Source organism: Podarcis erhardii (assembly GCF_964252035.2).
Source record: "Podarcis erhardii genome assembly, chromosome: 8".
Lineage (NCBI taxonomy): Eukaryota > Metazoa > Chordata > Lepidosauria > Squamata > Lacertidae > Podarcis > Podarcis erhardii.
The window spans coordinates 78585119-78608117 of NC_138499.1; the positions used below are offsets into that span (position 1 = coordinate 78585119).

General features: G+C 43.7%; 1 protein-coding gene across 2 annotated transcripts in view; it reads right to left on the reverse strand.

Moving 5' to 3' along the window:
* The window catches only part of ANKH (ANKH inorganic pyrophosphate transport regulator), a 127712-nt gene that overhangs the window by 42907 nt on the left and 61806 nt on the right, over window positions 1-22999 (reverse strand). For both annotated transcript variants that reach the window (XM_081873090.1, XM_081873091.1), the window contains exon 2: window positions 146-362. In XM_081873090.1, the coding sequence (XP_081729216.1) occupies window positions 146-362 (217 nt within the window). The remainder of the gene's footprint in view (window positions 1-145; window positions 363-22999) is intronic.

Consider the following 22999-nt stretch of genomic DNA (forward strand, 5'->3'; position numbering starts at 1 on the left):
GTCTAGCCACAAAACGTCTCCCCGGTTCCTTCAAGAAATATGCACATAAGCAGACCAGGTTTTAGGATGTAGAGGAGAAATGGATTAACCAGTCGTATAAGCAAAAAATAGTATTGTTCCCTCAGCAAATGGAATGAAGGCTTACCTATTAAGGTGTGAAACACAGCGGCCACAGCACCAGCTACAACCATACACAACACTGCTTTGGTTCTGTCTCTCTTGCTGTTGACAAAAACCAGCCCCACGTTCTTGAAGTCGCTCATTGGGCCCGTGAAGAACTTCATGAGGGAGTAGGCCAACCCATAGCTGGCCAGCATCTCCACAGCATCTTCCTTAACAGCTGCGATACCTCTGTTCAAGGCCTGAAGGGAAAGCAAAGAAAACGAGATACAAAGGTTTAAGATGTGCCAAGCCAACTCCAGACAACAGAACGTGATAGTCAAATTATTCTCTATCTTGTTAGAAAATCACGAACAGACTGCAACAAATGACATACAATACAGTAACTGGGATAAAAAGCTCTGTTGATGGGGGTTTGTTGAAAGAGGGATGTCTTCAGCAGGCACCGAGAAGATGACAGAAAAAGTGGGAGGGTGTTCCATAGGACGGGGGCCACCACACTAAAGGCCTGGTTTCAAAATGGTTCAAAACAGATCTCCAAACAGGATGGTATCTGTGAGATCCCCTCTCCTGTGCGACACAGTGATTGGTTGACTATGTAGGGGATGAGATGATATTTTAAGATATCCTGGTCCCAAGCTGTATAAGGCTTCATTCACCAATTCCACTGCCTTGAACCTAGCTGAGTAACTGATAGACAGCCGGGGCAATTCTTTCGGTGCGGGTGTAACTGGTGGTGCTATTCTGCTCTGGTGAGCAATTGATTCCCAAATTTTCAGCTAGCTACAGCTTCTGGGTTAGCCTCAGGTGAGTCCCACACAGAGTGGGCTTTAGCTGTTGACATATGTAGATTGCACTTTTGAAGGGATGTACATTCCCATGTGGCACTACTAAGATTTGACTAAATTAGGACCCAGGAGGGACGTGGGTGGCGCTGTGGGTAAAACCTCAGCACCTAGGACTTGCCGATCGCATGGTCGGCGGTTCGAATCCCCGCGGCAGGGTGAGCTCCCGTCGTTCGGTCCCAGCTCCTGCCCGCCTAGCAGTTCGAAAGCACCCTTAAGTGCAAGTAGATAAATAGGTACCGCTTTATAGCGGGAAGGTAAACGGTGTTTCCGTGTGCTGCTCTGGTGCCGGTTCGTCGGAGCAGCTTCGTCACACTGGCCACGTGACCCAGAAGTGTCTGCGGACAGCACTGGCTCCCGGCGTCTAGAGTGAGATGAGCGCACAACTCTAGAGTCAAGACTGGCCCGTACGGGCAGGGGTACCTTTACTTTACTTTAAATTAGGACCCAAACATTTGCACATACTAAACAACACCCAGATTCGTGCTATCCTATCAAGCGGTCAACCTTTCTCTGCGGCAAAACTCAAATGCCCAGAACCTTTTATTTGTTTGTCCCCCTTAACCATGTTTTGAACATTTTCCTGCTCAACAAAATCGATGAGGATTAATATAAAGCAGGTACACTGCATCTGTGCTGTGTATCGATTTCTACCTTGTGCTAATCTCCCCCACATTTTAACTAATTGCTTTAATTGTTCAAATACATTAAACTTTGACTTCACCTCCAAAGGCACATTCCTCCATTGTCTCCTAAGTCATGTTTTATTCTATTTTGTAAACGTAAAGCAAGGATATAAAATAAATGATCATTTAATCATTCGACCACTAATGAATGGATACTATGAGTTTTTCTTCCCAAGTAAGAAGTATTTAGGCTGTAAACCTATTTTCACTTGCTTGCAAGTCCCGCTGAACTCAAGGGGGCTTATTTCTGAGCCGTTATGTATAGGGTTTCCTGCCAACCTAGCAGTTCGAAAGCACATCAAAGTGCAAGTAGATAAATAGGTACCACTCCGGTGGGAAGGTAAACGGCATTTCCGTATGCTGCTCTGGTTCGCCAGAAGTGGCTTAATCATGCTGGCCACATGACCCGGAAGCTGTCTGTGGACAAACGCCGGCTCCCTCAGCTTATAGAGCGAGATGAACGCGCAACCCCAGAGTCAGTCACGACTGGACCTAATGGTCATGGGTCCCTTTACTTTTATGTATAGGGTTGCACCGTGACAGCACTTTTTCTGCTCTGTGTCCTAACATTCCTCTTGACATTTCCTAACAAAGCTGTGTATCTTTGTACGCTCACTTTACGCTCATGTATTTCCATCCTGTCGGCAATTTGATTCCATGTCAAAGCATACACACAGAGAAAAGGGATTTTATCACCAACAGGATGGCAGCCTGACAGTGTATCCGAGATAGTCCTTTGAGTTTCCAATTGCCTAAATAGAAGAATGATTTAAGAAGTCTACAGCGGAGAGCATCTCAGGAAAATTACCATCTAATAACTATGTTTTTGCCAACAGCCACAGGAGCAGTGTCACCATACAGAGAAGGAGAGAAACCCATGATGTAATGGAAGAAAGAAGCAAGCACAATTTTGCGGTGACTGTACAAAGGAGAACTCCAGCAGAGACAGTGCTTCTTTCACCTCTGGCTGCCCTAATTTTCCAAAAAAAAGTTAGCCTGCAAGCTCAAGGCATGCAGCAACTTCCAAGAAGGCAGGGGAAAGTCAGAGTATCTTTTCTACTAGGAAACACTAAAAAGTACCGTATTTTTCAATGTATAAGACGAGGGTTTTTTTTACCGCAAAACGAGGTTATAAATTTTTGGGATGTCTTATACACGAGTAGTGCCACGGTGGGACGGGCGAATGGTTTTAGCAACAAGCCGGAGAGTGTCAGTGGCGATTGGGCAGGTGATTGGTGGCTGCGGCAAGGGCTGCTGTCTATTGGCTGCCGTTGCGGCAATTGGGAGGGCATTCGGCAGCTGATGGCGGCAAGCGAGCAAGACGCTAGGTTGTCTTGTTGATGCAAGCGGTTGTGTGTGGCGGTTCACTGGGTGAGTGATTTTCGCCATCCCCCCCCCAAAAAATAGGTCAACAACTCTGGGCAATCCCCTCCCCCTAAAGCTCAACAACTCTGGGCAATCCCCCCCAAAAAAGCTTAACATGTCTTAGCAATCTCCCCCCATTTTCTAAATTTATAGTCCCTAAAAAATAGGGGGCGTGTTACACACAGAAAAATACAGTACTTACAGAAAAGGTACGGCAGGTAGGGCGATATGACTGAGGTTCAGTAAATTACAGGTGGTGGGTACAATTTTTTCTCTTTCCCCTTCCCCTGAGAGGTACACATTTAAACAGACTGGCTCGGGTATAGACAAATCTATCTATTTTGAGTGTGGGCCCATTTTATTCATAAATGTGCTCTATCCAAGTGTCTGTATTAATCAGTGGGCATTTTTTTCCCTCCAAAAGAATTCCTACCTAAATTCTTATTTAAATACATATTTTATCTCCATGTATGCATTTCAAAAAGCATCTAAAATATGCATTCTAACGCTTTTCGTTACTTTTCTGAGCCGACAACTGTATTACCAAATTTGGAGAAACATAAACCCTGAAGGGTAATTATGTTCTGATGAGTCTGGGAGGTGTATCAAGTCAATTTGCAAGTGAAGTCATATTCCTTGAGCATCCATGGACAGGTGATAGGAGTTGAGTCACTCTGCAAAAAAAACTAACTTATGGAATTCACTGCTACAGCAGGTGTCAATGGGCCACTACCATAAATGGATTTAAAAATGGTTGCTAGCCACGTTGGCTAAACAGAACCACCCTGTTCAGAGGTGGCATACAAGCCTTGCTTATAAGCTCCCCAGAATTATCTGTGTAACTGCAGGGAATCAGTGTACTGCTCTAGATGAATCCTTGGTCTGGTCTGCCAGAGCTCTTCTTTTGCTAAGAACTCATAGTGAGAGAACGTCTCACTCCAGTTGTTCCACTAAGAAGGAATAGCTGACAGGTTGAATCACTGGAGAGCTGGCACTGTAAAAACAATGACATCATGCCAAGGGTGGCATCCCCATGGATGACCACCGCAAAAAAGAGGGGGAGGGAAGGGGTGGAAAGCTCTTCTGTGGAGGTTGGTTGTCGAGCTTAATTACTCCCTCCAGACAAACCAAATGTTTTGACTAATTGGCTCAGCCTTTCCCTTTTTTAAAGCCAAAGAAGAAGAGCTAATAAATCCGGGTGCTCAAACGTTCACTGGTATGCTTTCAGGCTATAAAAATCAGTGGCAATATCAGAAACTCAAATATGTAAGCTAGGCGACAAATGGCTCCTTAAAACATGGTTACAGTCGCCAAAACGGAATGTCTAGTTGCTACTGTATTTTTCGGTCTATAAGACGCACCAGACCACAAGACGCACCTAGTTTTTGGAGGAGGAAAACAAGAAAAAAAAATTATGAATCTCAGAAGCCAGAACAGCAAGAGGGATCGCTGCGCAGTGAAAGCAGCAATCCCTCTTGCTGTTCTGGCTTCTGTGAAAGCTGCACAGCCTGCATTCGCTCCATAAGACGCACACACATTTTCCCTTACTTTTTAGGAAGGGAAAAGTGAGTCTTATAGAGCAAAAAATACGGTATTTTGTGGCCAGATGGCTCTAAAGTTTTATTTTTCAAATGATGGACTTAATGTGATTGATTCTCAGTTAAAAATCTGGCTAGTTCAGAGGACAACCTTGAGCTAGGTTACGAGCTTTGAGAAGTTAAAGAAGAAAGGTTCGGCCTGTTTTTACCTCTTTTTCTCAATGGGAATATGGGCCATTCATAATGGAGAGATAGCCTTCACAACTGTTCAGTGCTCCTGCTCAGGCTGCATGGTAAAAGCATTTGGGTTCCTGAAATTCATTCTGATTGTGTCGCAAGTGGCTGATAGCCAGGTGCTAAATGAGCCTGGCACCTGGCTAATTTTGAACACTGATTTGGTGCTCCCCAAATTTTTGATACCTGGGTAGGTATCACCCTAAGTAACTCTTAGAAGCCACATGTACACTCAAAAATACACATACAATGGACGCTCGGGTTGCAAACGTGATCCGTGCAGGAGGTATGTTTGCAACCCATCGCGTTTGCAAACCGCAGCACCACGTCTGTGCACACGCAGGTCGCGATTCAGCGCATGCACAAAGCGCGATTTAGTGCTTCTGCACATGTGCGAGCGCCGAAACCCGGAAGTAACCCATTCCGGTACTTCCAGGTTTGGCGCAGTCCGTAACCCGAAAACGCAGAACCTGAAGTGTCTGTAACCCGAGGTATGACTGTACAAGCAGAACCCTCACAAAAAAATACACAGTTAATGCGCTTTGTAGCTCCAGAATACCCTGGTTGAATGTTGCTTCCGGCATCCCACTTTCCTCTTTTCTGTATTCAGTCAGTTTTCAGGGTAGGACCATGGTTTAATCAGGGCCCAGATCAGAGCAAGCAGGACTAGTTAGATGCTGCTTAAAACCTGCCCCACCTCCGGAAGCCCGGAAGTACTCGAGCAATTGGATGCAATGAAACGAATGACAGCAATAAAAGAAAATTCAACCCTGAGCAACCACTGTGGGTCAAAGTGACTTCTATGCTGTCGCCCAGACTGCACAGCAAACAGTACATTCTCAACACCTTGGGCAAATATAAGTTGTCTCCAAAAATACACCAAAAAAGAAAATAGGCTGATGAAATGACAGAGAGACAATGGCAGAAGCAAAGAAGCAAAACCAAGAGTTTGGGTACACATGAGCACACATACAGATGCTGTTGTTGTTTAGTCGTTTAGTCGTGTCCGACTCTTTGTGACCCCATGGACCAGAGCACGCCAGGCACTTCTGTCTTCCACTGCCTCCCGCAGTTTGGTCAAACTCATGTTTGTAGCTTCGAGAACACTATCCAACCATCTCGTCCCCTGTCGTCCCCTTCTTCTGCCCTCCATCTTTCCCAACATCAGGGTCTTTTCCAGGGAGTCTTCTCTTCTCATGAGGTGGCCAAAGTATTGGAGCCTCAGCTTCACGATCTGCCCTTCCAGTGAGCACTCAGGGCTGATATCCTTAAGAATGGAGAGGTTTGATCTTCTTGCAGTCCATGGGACTCTCAAGAGTCTCCTCCAGCACCATAATTCAAAAGCATCAATTCTTCGGCGATCAGCCTTCTTTATGGTCCAGCTTTCACTTCTATACATCACTACTGGGAAAACCATAGCTTTAACTATATTGACATTTGTTGGCAAGGTGATGTCTCTACTTTTTAAGATGCTGTCTAGGTTTGTCATTGCTTTTCTCCCAAGAAGCTGGCGTCTTTTAATTTAGTGGCTGCTGTCACCATCTGCAGTGATCATGGAGCCCAAGAAAGTAAAATCTCTCACTGCCTCCATTTCTTCTCCTTCTATTTGCCAGGAGGTGATGGAACCAGTTGCCATGATCTTCTTTTTTTTTATGTTGAGCTTCAGACCATATTTTGCAACACATACAGATACCCATCTCCAAAATGTCTCAGATGATGGAAGGATCTGGTCAAATTGCTTTTCTTACCTATCTTATCCTCCAAACAACCCCGTAAGGCAGGTTAGGCTGTGAGAGAGCAAGCTGCACATTGTCATCTAGTTTGAGACTCCAACCCCTACACCACACAAACTCTTAGGAGCAAATTTGCCCATAATTCACAACCTCGCTGATTAAAATTAGCCCCACAGTTTAGTTAAAAAGATAATAATAAAGCAATGCTTACTTTCCCCCACCCTCCTTTTCACTTCTTAGTTTTTCTATACACTGTCGTGAAAAACAAGTGTCAGTACCCAGATTGAGTTTTGAAAAATAATTCAATGACACAGGTTAAAGAAACTGAACAGTTATTGTCTGGGAAGAGTGCCCAGCCAGCCAGCCAGCCAGCAGGAGAATACTTGTGTGCCAGGAAGAATTTATGTGACAAACATCTTCCTCCGCGATTGCCCAAAATAAAATATTATCCCAATGCAGAGTAAGTTTGAAGAACATCCTTTGATCCAAAGCATAATAAAATGGAAGAGGGCTTATTTATGACAAGTCAAGTTTTCTGTAGCAAAAAAGTTGAAGAGCCTTAATCCAGCATGATGGAGAATGAGAAATGTTTACCCTTTCCAGGAAGACCCGAGGAGATGCAGTAGAGCAGGGGGTCAGCAACCTTTTTCAGCAGGGGGCCGGTCCACTGTCCCTCAGACCTTGTGGGGGGCTGGACTATATTTTGAAGGAAAAAATGAACGAATTCCTATGCCCCACAAATAACCCAGAGATGTATTTTAAATAAAAGCACACATTCTACTCATGTAAAAACACCAGGGAGGCCGCACAAATAACCCAGAGATGCATTTTAAATAAAAGGACACATTCTACTCATGTAAAAACACGCTGATTCCCAGACCATCCGCAGGGTGGATTGAGAAGGCGATTGGGCCGGATCTGGCCCCTGGGCCTTAGGTTGCCTACCCCTGCCTAATATGGTACCATCTAGAGCAGTGGTTCTCAACCTGTGGGTCCCCAGATGTTGTTGGACTACAACTCCCATCATCCCTGAGCTCTGGCCTTGCTAGCTAGGGGTGATGGGAGTTGTAGTTCAACAACGTCTGGGGACCCACAGGTTGAGAAAGGCTGCTCTAGAGGTTGTTGGACCCCGTCAACTCCAGAAAATATGGGCAAAGATGATAGGAGTTGTAGTCCAACAACACCCGGATAGCACCAAGTTTGGGGAAGGGTGCTGCAGAAGAATTGTCTACATTTTCCTTAAGATTCAGCGCTCTGGGGGCATCATCTTGCCCTGGTGCGTGTATAAGAAGCTACCTTACATTAGGTCAGATAATTTATCCAGTATTGCGTACTCTGATTGGCAATGGCTCACCATAGTCTCAGCCAGTGGCCTTCAGTGTCATCTGCTACCTGACCCTTCTTAACCGGAGATGTCAGCGATTGAATCTGGGACCTTCTGCATGCACAAGCCCTGAATTGTGGTCTTTCACTACAGAAGATATCCCTGCATGGTGTAAGCGTTGGTTACAGATGGATCACAAGGCCGATATTGGTGCAGAAGTTTTTAACAGCTTCTACTGCACCTGCATTGGAATTGGGGTTGCTGCACTGGTGTGTTGACTCCACTATTCGGACGCAGGTGGTGCTTTGGTCTAAACCACTGAGCCTCTTGGGCTTAGCTATCAGAAGGTTGGCGGTTCGAATCCCCGTGACGGGGTGAGCTCCCGCTTCTCTGTCCCAGCTCCTGCCAATCTAGCAGTTCAAAAACGCGCCTGTGCAAGTAGATAAATAGGCACTGCTGCGACAGGAAGGTAAACGGCGTTTCCGTGCGCTCTGGTTTCCATCACGGTGTTCCATTGTGCCAGAAGCAGTTTAGTCATGTTGGCCACATGACTCGGAAAGCTCTCTGTGGACAAATGCCGGCTCACTCGGCCTGAAAGTGAGATGAGCACCGCAACCCCATAGTTACCTTTGACTGGACTTAGCCGTCCAGGGGTCCTTTACCCTTTACTTGACTCCACTCAAATGTGGCCTTTCAGGAGACACAGTCTGACCAAAACACCGCAATCCTTTGTGAAATGTCTATGAACTAACTTTGTCAAAGATGCTACCAGGCTACCTTATACAACAGCAACTCAAAGCAGGAGTTAAACTTTGGTTCATTATCATTGTGGGGGGAATTGTTCCAGCTAACAAAACCATCACTAGTTGATTAATGAACTCCCAAGAAAGAATATAAGAATCATTCTGTGGGTCCAGGCAAAAGCCCAATCTAGTTCAGCATCTTTTGGTATCATTGATAATCTTCTCACTGTTCCTAGGGTCTCTTGAACCTCCTTCATGGTCCCAGGTAGGTCTAGTCCACAGCTGGCGAAATACGCTCTCTCACATGTCCTAACTTATTGGGAAATAAGCTCCCTCAAATGTCCTAAATTATTAGGAAATAAAACAATTCCCATAGAATGAATTTCCCTTGTGAAAAGAGGGTGCACAGTGTTAATGGTTATTTAACTAAAAATCCTAGAACATGTTTACAAGCTCCAAAATTCTTTGCTAGTCTATCGTGATGCCACCTCGTACTTTTAAGACTATTTTTAATCACCCACGATCACTTTTCTGTATACTTTTTCTAGCAGACGTCTCAAGTTTATTAAACCTCCAGACTATTGCTGAACTTTAGAAACCTTTTTCCAACCGAGTACATACACCCACGGACTAGGCTGTGGTTTTTATGAAAGAGCAATAATATTATAAATAAAGTCTCAAATGGAGACAACAGGTGCCTTACAGCTGAACTGGAAGCTTAATGACACAACCAGGATAGTCAACCAGAAGAAGCCCAGGGAGTAGAACGACAAACTACATTGTGTGGGTGTCTATGTTCCTTCCTCCATTGTAAACTATTCCACCAACACCCAAGACCAAAGCTGCCCAGATGTCTTCTGTGGACAACTGGAGAGAGGAGAAATCAAGTGACAGATCAGGATGGATGCCACGATTTGTAGAAATCAGATGCAATAGTTCATCTTATTGAATAATCAGTAATAAAATTAATATACAGAGCACGTCTCTTGTGTAACAAAAGATTCTTATTGCGCAAACTGCTGGAAAGGGGTCATTGTGCTTGGGAACAGATCAGCCCTGTATAACTCATCTCCCACCAAGCTAAACAGAGCCCACCAGCTATGTATGGCAGTGTTTTTCAAAGTGGTGGGCTACAGACTGGTGCCAGTTGGCTACCAGACCGTGGCAACTCCACCACAACCTAGCTTGGGTGGTACACTTCAGGGACCAAATATGGTACTGTTCCCTTGCACATGGTAGGGGGGAAATTGCTGGTTCGCCACATCAGATAGTTTGACTAGCACTGGTGTATGACACCCCAGTAGATGAACCCACTGTTTTCGATGCCTACTTAGGGTTGCCATATGAACTCTTTTTCCAGGACTCATCCTCTTTTTCATGGGTATTTATATGAGTGTTGTCATAGCAATCCATAATTAAGAGTAGAAGCTGGCAAATGTGTCCTCTTTTTTGCTCTTCAGAATATGACAACCCTATCTAGAACTACAAAAACGATAGGAGTGCCAAATTCCAGGCCACAGGGTTGGTAGGTACTGTGCATAATAACTTTCCACAGAACATTTCCCTCATTAGGTTCAGTTTCCTGTTGTCAAAAGCAAACATGATATCGATCTTTACCTCTTTGAGAAGAAGCTCTTCCCCTTTTCTCTCCTTCAAAGCAAACACTCTTTCTTTTTTTAATCTAAAAGGAAGGACTGGTGAAAAGTTGGCTCAGACATACAATTCTATCTTCACAAAATATATGGACAGACACCACGTGTAATATTTATTATGGGTAAAGGTAAGGTAAAGGGACCCCTGACCATTAGGTCCAGTCGTAACCAACTCTGGGGTTGCGGCACTCATCTCGCATTATTGGCCGAGGGAGCAGACGTACAGCTTCCAGGTCATGTGGCCAGCATGACCAAGCCGCTTCTGGTGAACCAGAGCAGCACACGGAAGCACCGTTTACCTTCCCGCCAGAGCGGTCCCTATTTATCTACTTGCACTTTGACGTGCTTTCAAAGTGCTAGGTTGGCAGGAGTTGGGTAGAGTTACTTAAATAGGAATGATCCATTAAAAGCAATACATTGAGAGTCATAACCGCCATGTACAAAAGGTATTCAGACTAATCAGTTACCAGAGGACTATATCTTCCAACTCTCAGCTAACCTTGTTCTAAATCTTTATAACTGGATATACCGATGCAATCATCTGACATGGCTGCAAGAGCAATTAGCCAATCTCCTTAACTGGCTCAGCCAGTCTTGCTCTAGCAATATTATTATAACTGCTCTTAGAGAATGATTTTCCTCCACTGCTGACTCACTAGCAATGCTCCGGTGTTTTCCCTGAGACACTTCTGTGGCGTTTGATTTTTGTTTAGCTAGTGTAGGAAAAAGCAGGAAAGCAGCAGTTCGTCCACTACTGGTTGTACAAAGAAGTTTTGTTAAGAGTGAGAGACTGTGGAGCCGCAAGATTAGTTCATGTCTTAATATTTGTGAGTGAGGGATTAGAGGTCGCATATTCCCCAGCTCATCGTTTCCAAGTGCTCAAAGCATCAACTGCATCAATACAGACAGAGAGAATAAATTATCCTTGCAGGGTTTTTTTGTTTTGCTTTTCCCCTCTGCTTCTAAGCTTTCACCCTGCATGCATGCATCACATCAGGCTGAAAAACACAGGGTTTTTTAAGAGGGCAAGAGGTTGCACAAAAATGTGTCTGTGGATGGGCAATTTATAGGCGAATCAAGGAAAGGCCACAGATTGCCAACCAAGTATGAGTTTTCCTGCAAAAAGCCCCATGTTCAGTTCCTGGCATCTCCAGATAGTCTCCTGCCTGAAATCTTAGGAGAGGGGCTGCCTGTCAGTGTAGACCAGCCTTCTCCAACCTGATGTCTTCCTAATGTTCTGGAGAACAATTCCTTACAGTCTGAGCCAATAGGGCCAACAGTCTGGAATGGTCGGAGTTGTGCTCCAAAACATCTGGAAGACAGCAGGTTGGGAAAAGCTGGTGTAGGCGTCATTGGCCTAGGTCAGGGATGTCCAACCAGTAGATTGCAATTTACCGGCAGATCCCCGGCTGATCCTGGTAGATCGCGGGATCCTTACCGTGTACAAAAATTTACAGGGAAAAGGCTAAAAAATTCTGTGCAATCCTCCCCCCAAAAAACTCTGGGCACTTCCCTCCTTAAAAAAAGGTCAACAACTGGGCAATCCACCCACCCCATGCACGCTCCTCCTCCCTCCAATGACAATGGGTAGATCACTGCCAGTTATTTAATACTGGGAGTAGATCACAGTCTCTTGGGCGTTGGACATGCCTGGTCTAGGTCAGTGGTTCTCCAAGAGCGCGGCGCACCACACTGCAGGAGAAGATGGCAAGTGTGGCAGGAAGATTCAAGCGCAATCAAAGAAACATCTAAACATTTCAGCGTGGTACAAGCAACTCCCAATTTCTGCTGGGGTTGCGTTCCAGGCCATTGTGTGCATCTCGCCCCGCCAGACCACCCCCTTTTCCAGCCGTCAAGCGTGTGAAATGCCCATGTTTTATTCCATCAGTTCATGCACTAAGAACGAGGTGCCATGAAAAAGAAGCACTGCTTGATTGCTGGGTAACTGCCGTAAAACTGCTGCTTGAGGAAATGTGAGGAGAATGGGGGAAATGACAGCAATAAATTTGTGTGCTTGTTTTATCTATGGAACTGTCCATGCAAAGGCCTTGCATTCTTGAGCTAAGGAGGAAGACCAGGGGAAAGAGAGAAAATGAAGAGAGCATTAAGAGGTGCTCAGACTTGCAAGCGCTACACCTGGTTTCTCTTAAGACACAATATTTATCATTGCATAGCTCTATGTAAGCAGCTGTACGCTCTCCATGGTGTGAAGAACCTTCAATAAGAGATATGATTACTGTTGCCCAGCAGACGATTCATAGTAGTTTCCCTGCAAGGTTGTGGTCTTGAATATATGGAAGGACAAGTGGGGAGGGGGGAATAGGCAGTACCAGTTGTATTCCACGTGGTTCTGTGCTGCAGGATTTGCTTCCAATCACACAAGGTGGGGCACCCGATTTTGCCAATGCCCTATTTAATGTAGCCCCCCCATGCCAGCTCTAGAAGGTCCCCCAAACGCCAGAAGCAGCTTTCGACAAGTTGTGCTGGGCAGTGTGAATCAACAAAAATGGGTGTCTTGCCTTGTGCAACCGGAAGTGTTTCCTGCTAGTGCAAAGACACTATTGGATAAAGCCAAAGGTGTGTTTGCGTGCTCTCTGTTGCAAATTTCTACCCCAAAATTGCATTTACCATAATGCACAATCTAAGACTGCTCACTAACAAACGGAAACAAGCCAAACTCATCTGGAAATCTAAGCACAAGGCAAAATGGTTTTCCTGACAATATATATTTGCTAGGATGATGAAACCGGAGTTTGCAGTCTACCTGTCTAATCCTTCTCGGCAACCTAATTCCATAAATCAAACAGGAAATTAAGCCTCTCTATGCAGCACTCAGTGTAAATATTTCATTCATTCATGAGGGGTACAGGTTGACCTGAACTATCTATTCCACATTGCTAAAGGATGTTGCATGACTGGTTTAATAAGCAAACGTCTAGCAAGTAGCACAATAATTGCGTCCGATAGCTGACACTGAAATGTCAGCTTTTCAGCTTCTGAATTGTATGTTCTATGCACCAATTTAGTACACTGTCCCTGTGAGTTCTTTATTCAAACTCTCACACACTTTTAGCAGAAATGCATGATTAAAACTATACAGTGGTACTTGGGTTACATACGCTTCAGGTTACATACTCCGCTAACCCAGAAATATTACCTTGGGTTAAGAACTTTACTTCAGGATGAGAACAGAAATTGTGTTCTGGCAGCACGGCGACAGCGGGAGGCCCCATTAGCTAAAGTGGTGCTTCAGGTTAAGAACAGTTTCAGGTTAAGAACAGACCTCCAGAACAAATTAAGTTCTTAACCCGAGGTACCACTGTACTGCAACAAATCTTCAAACATCCAGAGATATTGCCCTGCAAGATTTTCTTTTAGACCATAAATCAAAACTAAGAGGAAATCCTTAAACTAAGCATTTACGGAGTCTAAAGAACACATTGATGGAACAGACTGTAGTTATGAATAATGGTTTCTATTTCAGCCAAGAGAATGCGCAGAGAGCACTACTAATAAATGACAACTAATATTTTAGTTTCATTCATTCATTCAAATCCTGTCCCTCTAGTAATAAACTCAGATTGCAATCTTCACCACATTTACCTGAAAGAAGGCCCTACAAAGCATAGTAGGACTTACTTCAGAGTAGGGATGGAGGGGAAATTAAATCCAAGTTGCATTTAAAGCTGTCAGCTATCAAATACTTTTTGAAACACTATGAGAACTGAAAAATAGCCATCATTCAAAATTTGCACATATCCAAATTTTGCACCTCGGTTCTCCAACCAATTTCTAAAAATGCATATTTTAGGAGAAAACGTGCACTGAAAGTAACATACAAAATGCATTACATCAGCAAAAAAAATATTTTTTTTAAAAAAGTGTGTACGTTAGTCAAAACCACAGACAAAAAATGTGTTTAGTAGGAGAAAAATCAAACAAATGCTGGAGAATTCTCATGAGGATCTTTTTTTAAAAAAATAAATCGCAAATTGCTGCAGAAAGGCATCGAACTGAATTTAACACTGGAAAAAAGAGAGACTGAGATAACTGAAATTGACAGATCCTTCCATCCCTACTTAATACAGGCATGGTACTGGGTTGCCTGAATGATGTGTTATCCTCATGATAACCCTGTGAAACAGACTTCGTCAAGAGATAATGACTTGCCTAAGGCTACAAAGAGAGCTTAATAGTGCTCTTAATAGAGAGCATGGATACAATTACTCGTGTCCTTTTTCTGGGTCAGGCCTCCAAATCTATACACATACACACCACCAAGAACTACTACTAAATTCGGACCTTTCCTGGAACTACTACTGAACTCTCGCTGTTCAGATACACTACTCTAGCCTACTGTATGTTTTCAGCTGTTGCTTTGTTCTGTTCTGTTGGAAGCTACCCAGAGTATCTGGGGCTACTGGGAAACACAGGTCTGCGAGCGCTCCAATCGGAAAACAGCCTTTACCAAAGGTGTCATGGGCTTTGAAGACACTCGAACTCAGGACGCAAGGAGGAAACGTGCTAAGAGGAAGGCACGCTTGACAAACCTCACCGTGATCAACTCCTGCCCAGAAACCTATGTCCCCACTGTGGAAGGACGTGTGGATCCAGAACTGACCTCCACAGTCACTTACAGACTCATTGTTAAAACCATGTTTATGGAAGACAATCTTACTCGGCTACAAGGGATCACCAAAGAAGACTAAATTAGCACTGTTCAGATACACTGCTATAGCCTGCTACATGTTTTCAGCTGTTGCCTCATTCTATTCTGTTGGAAGCTCCCCAGAGTGGCTGGGGCAACCCAGTCTGACGGGCACAAATTGTTGTTGTTGTTTTATTTTTTATTTTAGTGGTTTATGGCATGAAGAATGCATTACATGTATTTGTTGTGCCACTCTGCTGTCTTCACTAACCCTCTGAGAAAACTGCAATCCATTTGGCTTTTCATCCGCCATTTTATCAACACCCTTATTAACCATTCCACATGGAAAATAAAATATTCCATGGTGTAGCATTATTCTAATACGTGTAACAATCGTACATCATCTTTAGTGCCTATTTTGTGTCCAGAGCAAGTGCCCAAGTTTGACAACTTGAAGAAAGCAAGGGAAGAGGACCCACCATGGGAAGAGATGGCAACTGCTTTGGCAACAACTTATTAGGAAATTTCCTTTTAGGAAAAAGCTTTCAAAAGGAACTCTGTAATTACCTAGGGGTAAATATAACAGCAAAAAATCTGAGTCTATTTAAGGATAACTATGAAAAATGTTGGTCTGAAATTAAGAGAGACTTGGACAGTTGGACAAAATTGAAGCTAGCTTTGTTAGGCCGAATTGCTGCTATTAAGATGAATGTATTGCCAAAAATGTTGTTTTTGTTTCAAACATTACAGATTGTGGACAAGACGGAGTGCTTCCAGAAGTGGCAGAGAGATATCTCTAAATTTGTCTGGCAGGGCAAAAAGCCCAGAATCAAGTTTAAAATATTAACTGATGCGAAAGAAAGAGGGGGCTTTGCCCTGCCAGACTTAAAGCTGTACTATGAAGCCGCAGCTTTCTGCTGGCTAAAAGATTGGCTACTTCTCGAAGACACTGACGTACTGGATCTGGAAGGTTTTAACAATGCTTTTGGTTGGCATGCATACTTATGGTATGATAAGGTTAAGATCAATAAGGCCTTTAAGAATCATATTGTCAGGAAAGCAGTATTTAATGTCTGGACAAAATACAAAGACTTATTGGAGAATAAAACTCCAAGGTGGCTTTCACCCCTGGAAGCTAAGGCCCGAAAAAGACCCAATATGGAGGCCAAATGGCCAAAATATTGGGAAATACTAGAAAAAGATGGAGACAACTGGAAATTGCAGAGTTTGGAGAAAATCAAGGATAAAGTGCGAGACTGGTTACATTATGCTCAGATTAATGAAGTTTTTAAAAATGATAAAAAGCTAGGGTTCCAGGTGGAGAAATCGAAGCTAGAAACAGAATTGTTAGAACCAAAGAATGTATAACCTGCTGTTAAAATGGAATACACAAGACGAAATGGTTAAATCAGCTATGATAAAATGGGCACAGGACATTGGGTATAATATTATGTTCGAGGACTGGGAAAGGTTGTGGACCACTGGGCTGAACTTCACTGCATGTAATGCTTTGAAGGAAAATGTAATGAAAATGATATATAGATGGTACATGACCCCAGTTAAACTTGCTAAGATATACCATTTGTCTGATAATAATGTTGGAAATGTAAAGAAAATGAAGGAACATTCTTTCACCTCTGGTGGACCTGCCCTAGAGTGAAGGCTTTCTGGGAAATGATATATAATGAGCTGAAAAAGGTATTTAAGTATACCTTCCCTAAGAAACAAGAGGCCTTCCTTCTGGGCATTGTTGGCCAGAAGGTGTTAAAGAAGGACCGAACATTTTTCATGTATGCAACAACGGCAGCAAGGATACTCATCGCTAAGAACTGGAAGACTCAAGAACTACCCACACTGGAAGAGTGGCAGATGCAACTGATGGACTATATGGAACTAGCCGAGATGACTGGCAGAATCCGAGACCTGGGAGAGGAGAGGGTTGAAGAAGATTGGAAGAAATTCAAGATTTATTTAAAAAAATACTGTAATTTGGTTGAATGCTAAGAAAGGATGCTAGATCATAAATAATTGTGCACCACTAAATTAGTGAGAATTAAGATGATAAGTAAATTTGAGAAAAAACTATAAACCTTTTGGAGAACTTATAGATTATATTTAAATGAATTTGACATAAGAGTGTAAAAAGACGATAAATTGCTGGCAAGAATTGGCAATGATGTAAATGGGAGCGGGAGGCGGGAGGGAGTCCAAAGATGTTATGAAAAGATGTTATGATATATGTTATACTGTTTTTTTTTTATTTTTGCATTTATGTTTGAAAAATCCAAATAAAATATATAAAAAAAAAGGAACTCTGTAATTAACGACAGGTCTGCCACAGCTTAAGTAAAACATTTAAATCATGGATTTGTCCCATAAGTACCTCTTCCTAATGCTATTTTTCTGGAAAATGGAAGTACCAAAACTCACCATGATCGATCGTCTCCTGTGTTCTTTTATAATAGCTGAGAGGAGCCGGAACTGAGTTCCAGTGAGTTCCTGCTGGGGGGGACCCTCCCTCTTCCTTCTTGTACCGTAACCACCATCTTAACCATGTGCTCAACTTTCCACTGATGGACCTGTTGGAAGCTGAACCTAGTTTCAATGATAATCCAAGGAATACGAAGTATTGGCTTCGTAGTACTTAAGAAAGCACTTAATTGCCTCCATCATGATTTGATACTATGGCATGCCAAACAAAATAATTACATTTGTGCTTTATACATCAATGTGAAGCCCGCACAGTTTATTCAGGGTGCTGACACACAGTTAAAGTCAACATCCTGAATAAACTGCACACCATAAGCTCTGTTGCCCAAAAGGAAGCGTGGCTTTGTTTCTCTTTTACTAACAGACTTTTAAATATTAGCAGGATTCAAAACGGTTCACAAGTAGCGTAATAAAAAGGATATTGTATTATCTCTAAGGCCCTTTGATCACCAACTGCAGGTTTGCAATAAGCTGATTAAAAAACAGTCTAGTTTAAACATAGCCAGGGTGCTTTTATCGAAGTGTTGACAATACTGCCTGTCCCCTTGTGTCATCGTGATTAAGCTTTAACTTGAAAGCGCATCTGCAACAAACTACCCTCCATTAAAATAAACAAGGGCAGCTGCATTGTGAAGGCTGTTTTGGGTATATTGCTACTCCAATTTCAGACAGCACTGGCAAGTAGACCCAGGAACAAACTTGCAACTTTCTGCGAGAAATTACAAGTTTAGCTTGCAGTCTCTGCATTCTTCCTAGGGAAGTTCTGACCTGCTCTTTGTCTCTGCGTCAGGCCAGTAACATCCATCAAATTTCCTTACTAAGCTCTGAATGACTGCTTTGAAACAAGGAGCTGCTGGTATCTGTGCCCATCTATGTTAATGTATTTTGAACAACTGAATAATGTTTTGCATAAGACAGCATTGTGAAGCTTCAGAGGAAGCGAAGAAGCAAGGTGTAATGTCAGAGAAAGGGGGGGGGGGAGAGAGAGAGAGACGGACCACACCAGTAGTTAAGGGAAATGAACATTTCACCATTCCATTTCATCAAATCACACAAATCATGTGCCACCCACAAATATATATTTTGTGGGGTCGACTCAGTACTAGATGATTCTGGCAGCGAGTTTCTTCAGCTAAGTAGCAATACAGATTTCAGACACTGGTATCAGTTGGCTGAGGGGGGGTTAAGACTGACCTTTTTGTTCACTTCTACAAAACATTTATTAAAGTCTATTCTATTTAATCTCTAGGATTTTCTTAATGACATTGCTTCAAACTTCCTGTATAATTGTTGGGTTTCCACGTACTGCATTTGTCTTTTAGAGTAAGACTAGCACCTGAGGTGTTATTAAGTTGTGACACCCCATCGCCCCAAACGCAGTCCCCAGACAAGGTATGGCAGGCTCAATAAACCATCTGTCTTCTTATCTCCGACTACAAAAACAGGAGAGCCGCCTAGCAGCTGAGTGTTATGCAGGCCTGATCTACATGTTGGAACTTGATTGCAGTTGAAAGACACAAAGGGAGAGACAATGGAGTGCACTTCCCGGGGGTGGTCAAACTGCTGTGTTAGCACCACTGAAAGTGACCTCTCTGGGGCGTAAGCCTAAGCAGTGTGTATGGAGGTTCTGGGCTGCACAGACAAGACACACACACCCCACTTAGCCTCACTGTTGTGGTCCAAAGGAAAGCAGAGCAATACGTCTGGCACCAGCTTGGCTGCAGGAGCTGCTATAAGGAGGTACCATCCAACTGTCTTAGAGTTGGGTGTCCAATCCAGATTTATTCCTCATCCTTTTCTTCTCTCGAAGATGTCCCACAAGGGAGTTTTAGGATCAAAACAAAATTTAAAAAATCCTTCCAGTAGCACCTTAAAGGTAAAGGGACCCCTGATCGTTAAGTCCAGTTGCGGACGGCTCTGGGGTTGCGGTGCTCATCTCGCTCTACTGGCAGAGGGAGCCGACGTTTGTCCGCAAACAGATTCTGGGTCATGCGGCCAAAATATATGGATAGACACCAGGTGTAATATTTATTATGGGTAAAGGTAAAGGTAAAGGTAAAGGGACCCCTGACCATTAGGTCCAGTCGTGACCAACCCCGGGGTTGCGACGCTCATCTCGGCTTTATTGGCCGAGGGAGCCAGCATACAGCTTCCAGGTCATGTGGTCAGTATGACTAAGCCGCTTCTGGCGAACCAGAGCAGTGCACAGAAACGCCGTTTACCTTCCCGCCGGAGTGGTACCTATTTATCTACTTGCACTTTGACGTGCTTTCGAACTGCTAGATGGGTAGGAGCTGGGACCGAACAATGGGAGCTCACCCCGTCATGGTGATTCGAACTGCCGACCTGATCGGCAAGCTCTGTGGTTTAGACCACAGTGCCACCCGTGTACAAATAAGTATCTGAAGAAAAGCTCATACGAATAACAAACTTAGTTGATCTCTAAGGTGCTACTAGAAGGAATGTTTTTATTTTGTTTCGACTACAGCACACCAACACGGCTACCTACCTGTTTTAGGATCAAAGTTTTCCTTCTCCTAGACAGAGCATGACATGTCCCGTACCAAAGCCACTACCCCTCCCCTAACACCCCACTAAGAGTGTATTGATGGCCCACCTTCATATAAGGTTGTTCTATACGTGCCATCAAATGCAAACCTACTCTTCTGCCTGAAATGTAACATGGCAAAAGTTGCATCGCCACATGAACTGCATGCTGCCCATGGCCAATACGTCACAGTCACAATTTAGAAGATTTATAGGTAGCCACCATAATGAAAAAAGTTGTTTTAATCCTCCCCAACCGTCTGTCCAGAGCAAGCTGACACATCTGAACCAGAAATCCAAAAATAATAGCTTATGGAGGCAACGCAGCTGGTACCATTTAATTATGTTGTTAAGGCATCATCTCAGCAGAATGTCTTGAAATAGTATCTCTCGCTCTCCCCAGCAATTAATATTTAAAGAACCTCAACTACAAATACAATTAATAAATTCCAGGTTAGTCATTTGCAATGTACCGGTGCCACAGTGGGACAGAAATGATCACACTGGGGCACGTCTGGAAACATAAATGGGCTGTGAACATTGAAGATAAATCCAGTTAAAAGGAGACTGCGGGGAATGTCAGCTGGAACACTGTTTGCACCTGTATTAAATATTACTTCCACGTCAACAACTTGGACAGCACTTTAGTCCAAGGAAACACAACTGTACTGGATAACAAAATAAGTCATCCGGGATGGTGTACAATGCAATTTAAACATGTCTAGGAACAAGGTAATAATTTGTTCTGCTCTTTTTTTCCTTTCCTATTTCACAAGAGTTATATGCTTCTTGATTGTAATAAAAGCTCAAAGCAGTTTAAAAAAAAATTAGCAGTAAAAAACAACAACCAAGTATGTAAACATACAAAAACAATGGTTGCGTTTTTATTGGAAGTAGAGTCCTGGAGGTGGAAGAGGTAACAGGTTTTTTAACTGTAGTTGATGTGCTTCAGGTGTTCATCAGTGAAACCCCGCAAGCAGATCAATAAAGCCAAATCCTGGATAATTCTATGGCTCCAGTCAGGGAGTCAAGAAATATGTCAAAGACATACTAGAAGCATATGCCCAATAGTTAAAGATGGGCAGCTTCCTATTCAGTCTCTCTGCAAGCACAGCATAAAGGGACTCACATCCCTGTTTTGGGAAAGATGCAGGGGTTGCACAACTGCAGAGACGCCTATTCAAAAAACATCAGATACGCAGCCCATTTTTTGTGTGTGGTCTCTGAAGAATCACAGATGGCTGGCGTATGTACCAGGAGGGGGGGTGCAGGTATCCCTTGGAAAACAAATTGCAAAGATCAGCCTTACCAAATGCATGTCAGCCTTGCCCATTTGCTGGTATTTGCGTAATATTTATGAAGGGGAATACATGGCCTGTCCAGGTACAACTCTGCACCTGTAAAGGGACCCCTGACCATTATGTCCAGTCGTGACCGATTCTGGGGTTGCGGCGCTCATCTCGCTTTACTGGCTGAGGGAGCCAGTGTACAGCTTCTGTGTCATGTGGCCAGCATGACTAAGCCGCTTCTGGCGAACCAGAGCAGCGCACGGAGACACCGTTTACCTTCCCGCTGGAGCAGTACCTATTTATCTACTTGCACTTGGACATGCTTTCAAACTGCTAAGTTGGCAGGAGCAGGGACCGAGCAACGGGAGCTCACCCTGTTGCAGGGATTCGAACCACGACCTTCTGATCGGCAAGCCCTAGGCTCTGTGGTTTAACCCACAGCGCCACCTGCGTCCCTCTGCACCTGTAGGTAATGGCTATATGCCTCTAGAAAAAGCAGGTGATACTGCTAGCCCCCAACAGAATGATTCTCAACTCCAGATTGAATGGGTTGCTTAACAGCAAGACACCAAAATAATATTTTGAGAAGAAAACCCTCGTTATCCTTCTTGAAGCAGGCAAATTAATTGTTCTGATACAATTTTTCCTTCGTAGAGTTGTAGAGTCAGAAGGGACTACAAGGGTCAAATAGTCCAACCCTCTGCAATGCAGGTATCTTTTGCCCAATGTGGGGCTGGAACCCCATAACATTGAGAGTCTAACGACTGGGCTGTCCCATTGCAGAGTGTTGTGAAAGCGAAGGGCAAGTCTGAGTGCACATCTGGAGTTTGCAAGGTTTTTTCCTTTATTATTTGGTAGATCAGGAAAGAAAGGCATGAGGACATACACACACACCCCGTGAAAGATGAAAGCCAGACCCCACCTGCCAGAGAAAAGCAGAATCAGGCTATGCTATGACCTTGTCTCCGTTCATATAAAGAAGTGGGTTGTTACACAGTTAACAGGCCTGCCGAGCTGTTGTACTTTCCGCGCAGAAAAACAAGATGGCTCAGATCAGACAACAGAAGGCCAGAGGTATGTATGCAAGCTTAGAGAGGACCAAGGATAAATCCCAGTCTCGCGTTTTGCAATTTGATGGGTACAAGTCACAGAGGCCCTTAAAAATTGCTCTACTATGTGGTGAAGAAGAAAAAGCAACTGAAAGGCAGAAACTGCTGCCACATCAACATGTAATGAAGAAATAACTCAGGTGTTCTAAGCGAAAGGGGGTCAAAATGATACTGGTTGGCGTCAAGGACAAAAGCTTTCCTGATAAAAGGCTTTCTGGTGGTGAGGAGAATTGATGAAGAGATTTGGAAACCCCTTTTAGTGTTGGGATACTCCTTTTTTTTTGTCACCACAGGGTTGTCTTCTCGTACCAAACAATTCGTCAGCACCAAAGGACAGATCCTCAACTCAAGACCGTAGAAAGCAAAGTGGTGTTAGTCCACCATTTTCTTTCCTAAGGGTATGGGGGGTGTTAAATGGGAAGATAGAATATAGAAAGAATTCGAAACTCCCATTGTTCTAGCAATGTTTTGCAACAGGGAATTTCATTAGAGCGAGCAGTTTCTAAGCTCTGGGCGCAGTACTGAGCCTAAGATTTCTAATTAAAACTGCCACTGCTGGAAAAAAAAGGAGGAACTTTTTCTGCCTCCCCACTTTCAGCCACTCTCTGAAGACTGGAGAATACTAAGAATATTAGGGGGACGAGCAGGGGAAGCATGGCTTTGTGTTGGGTTTTTT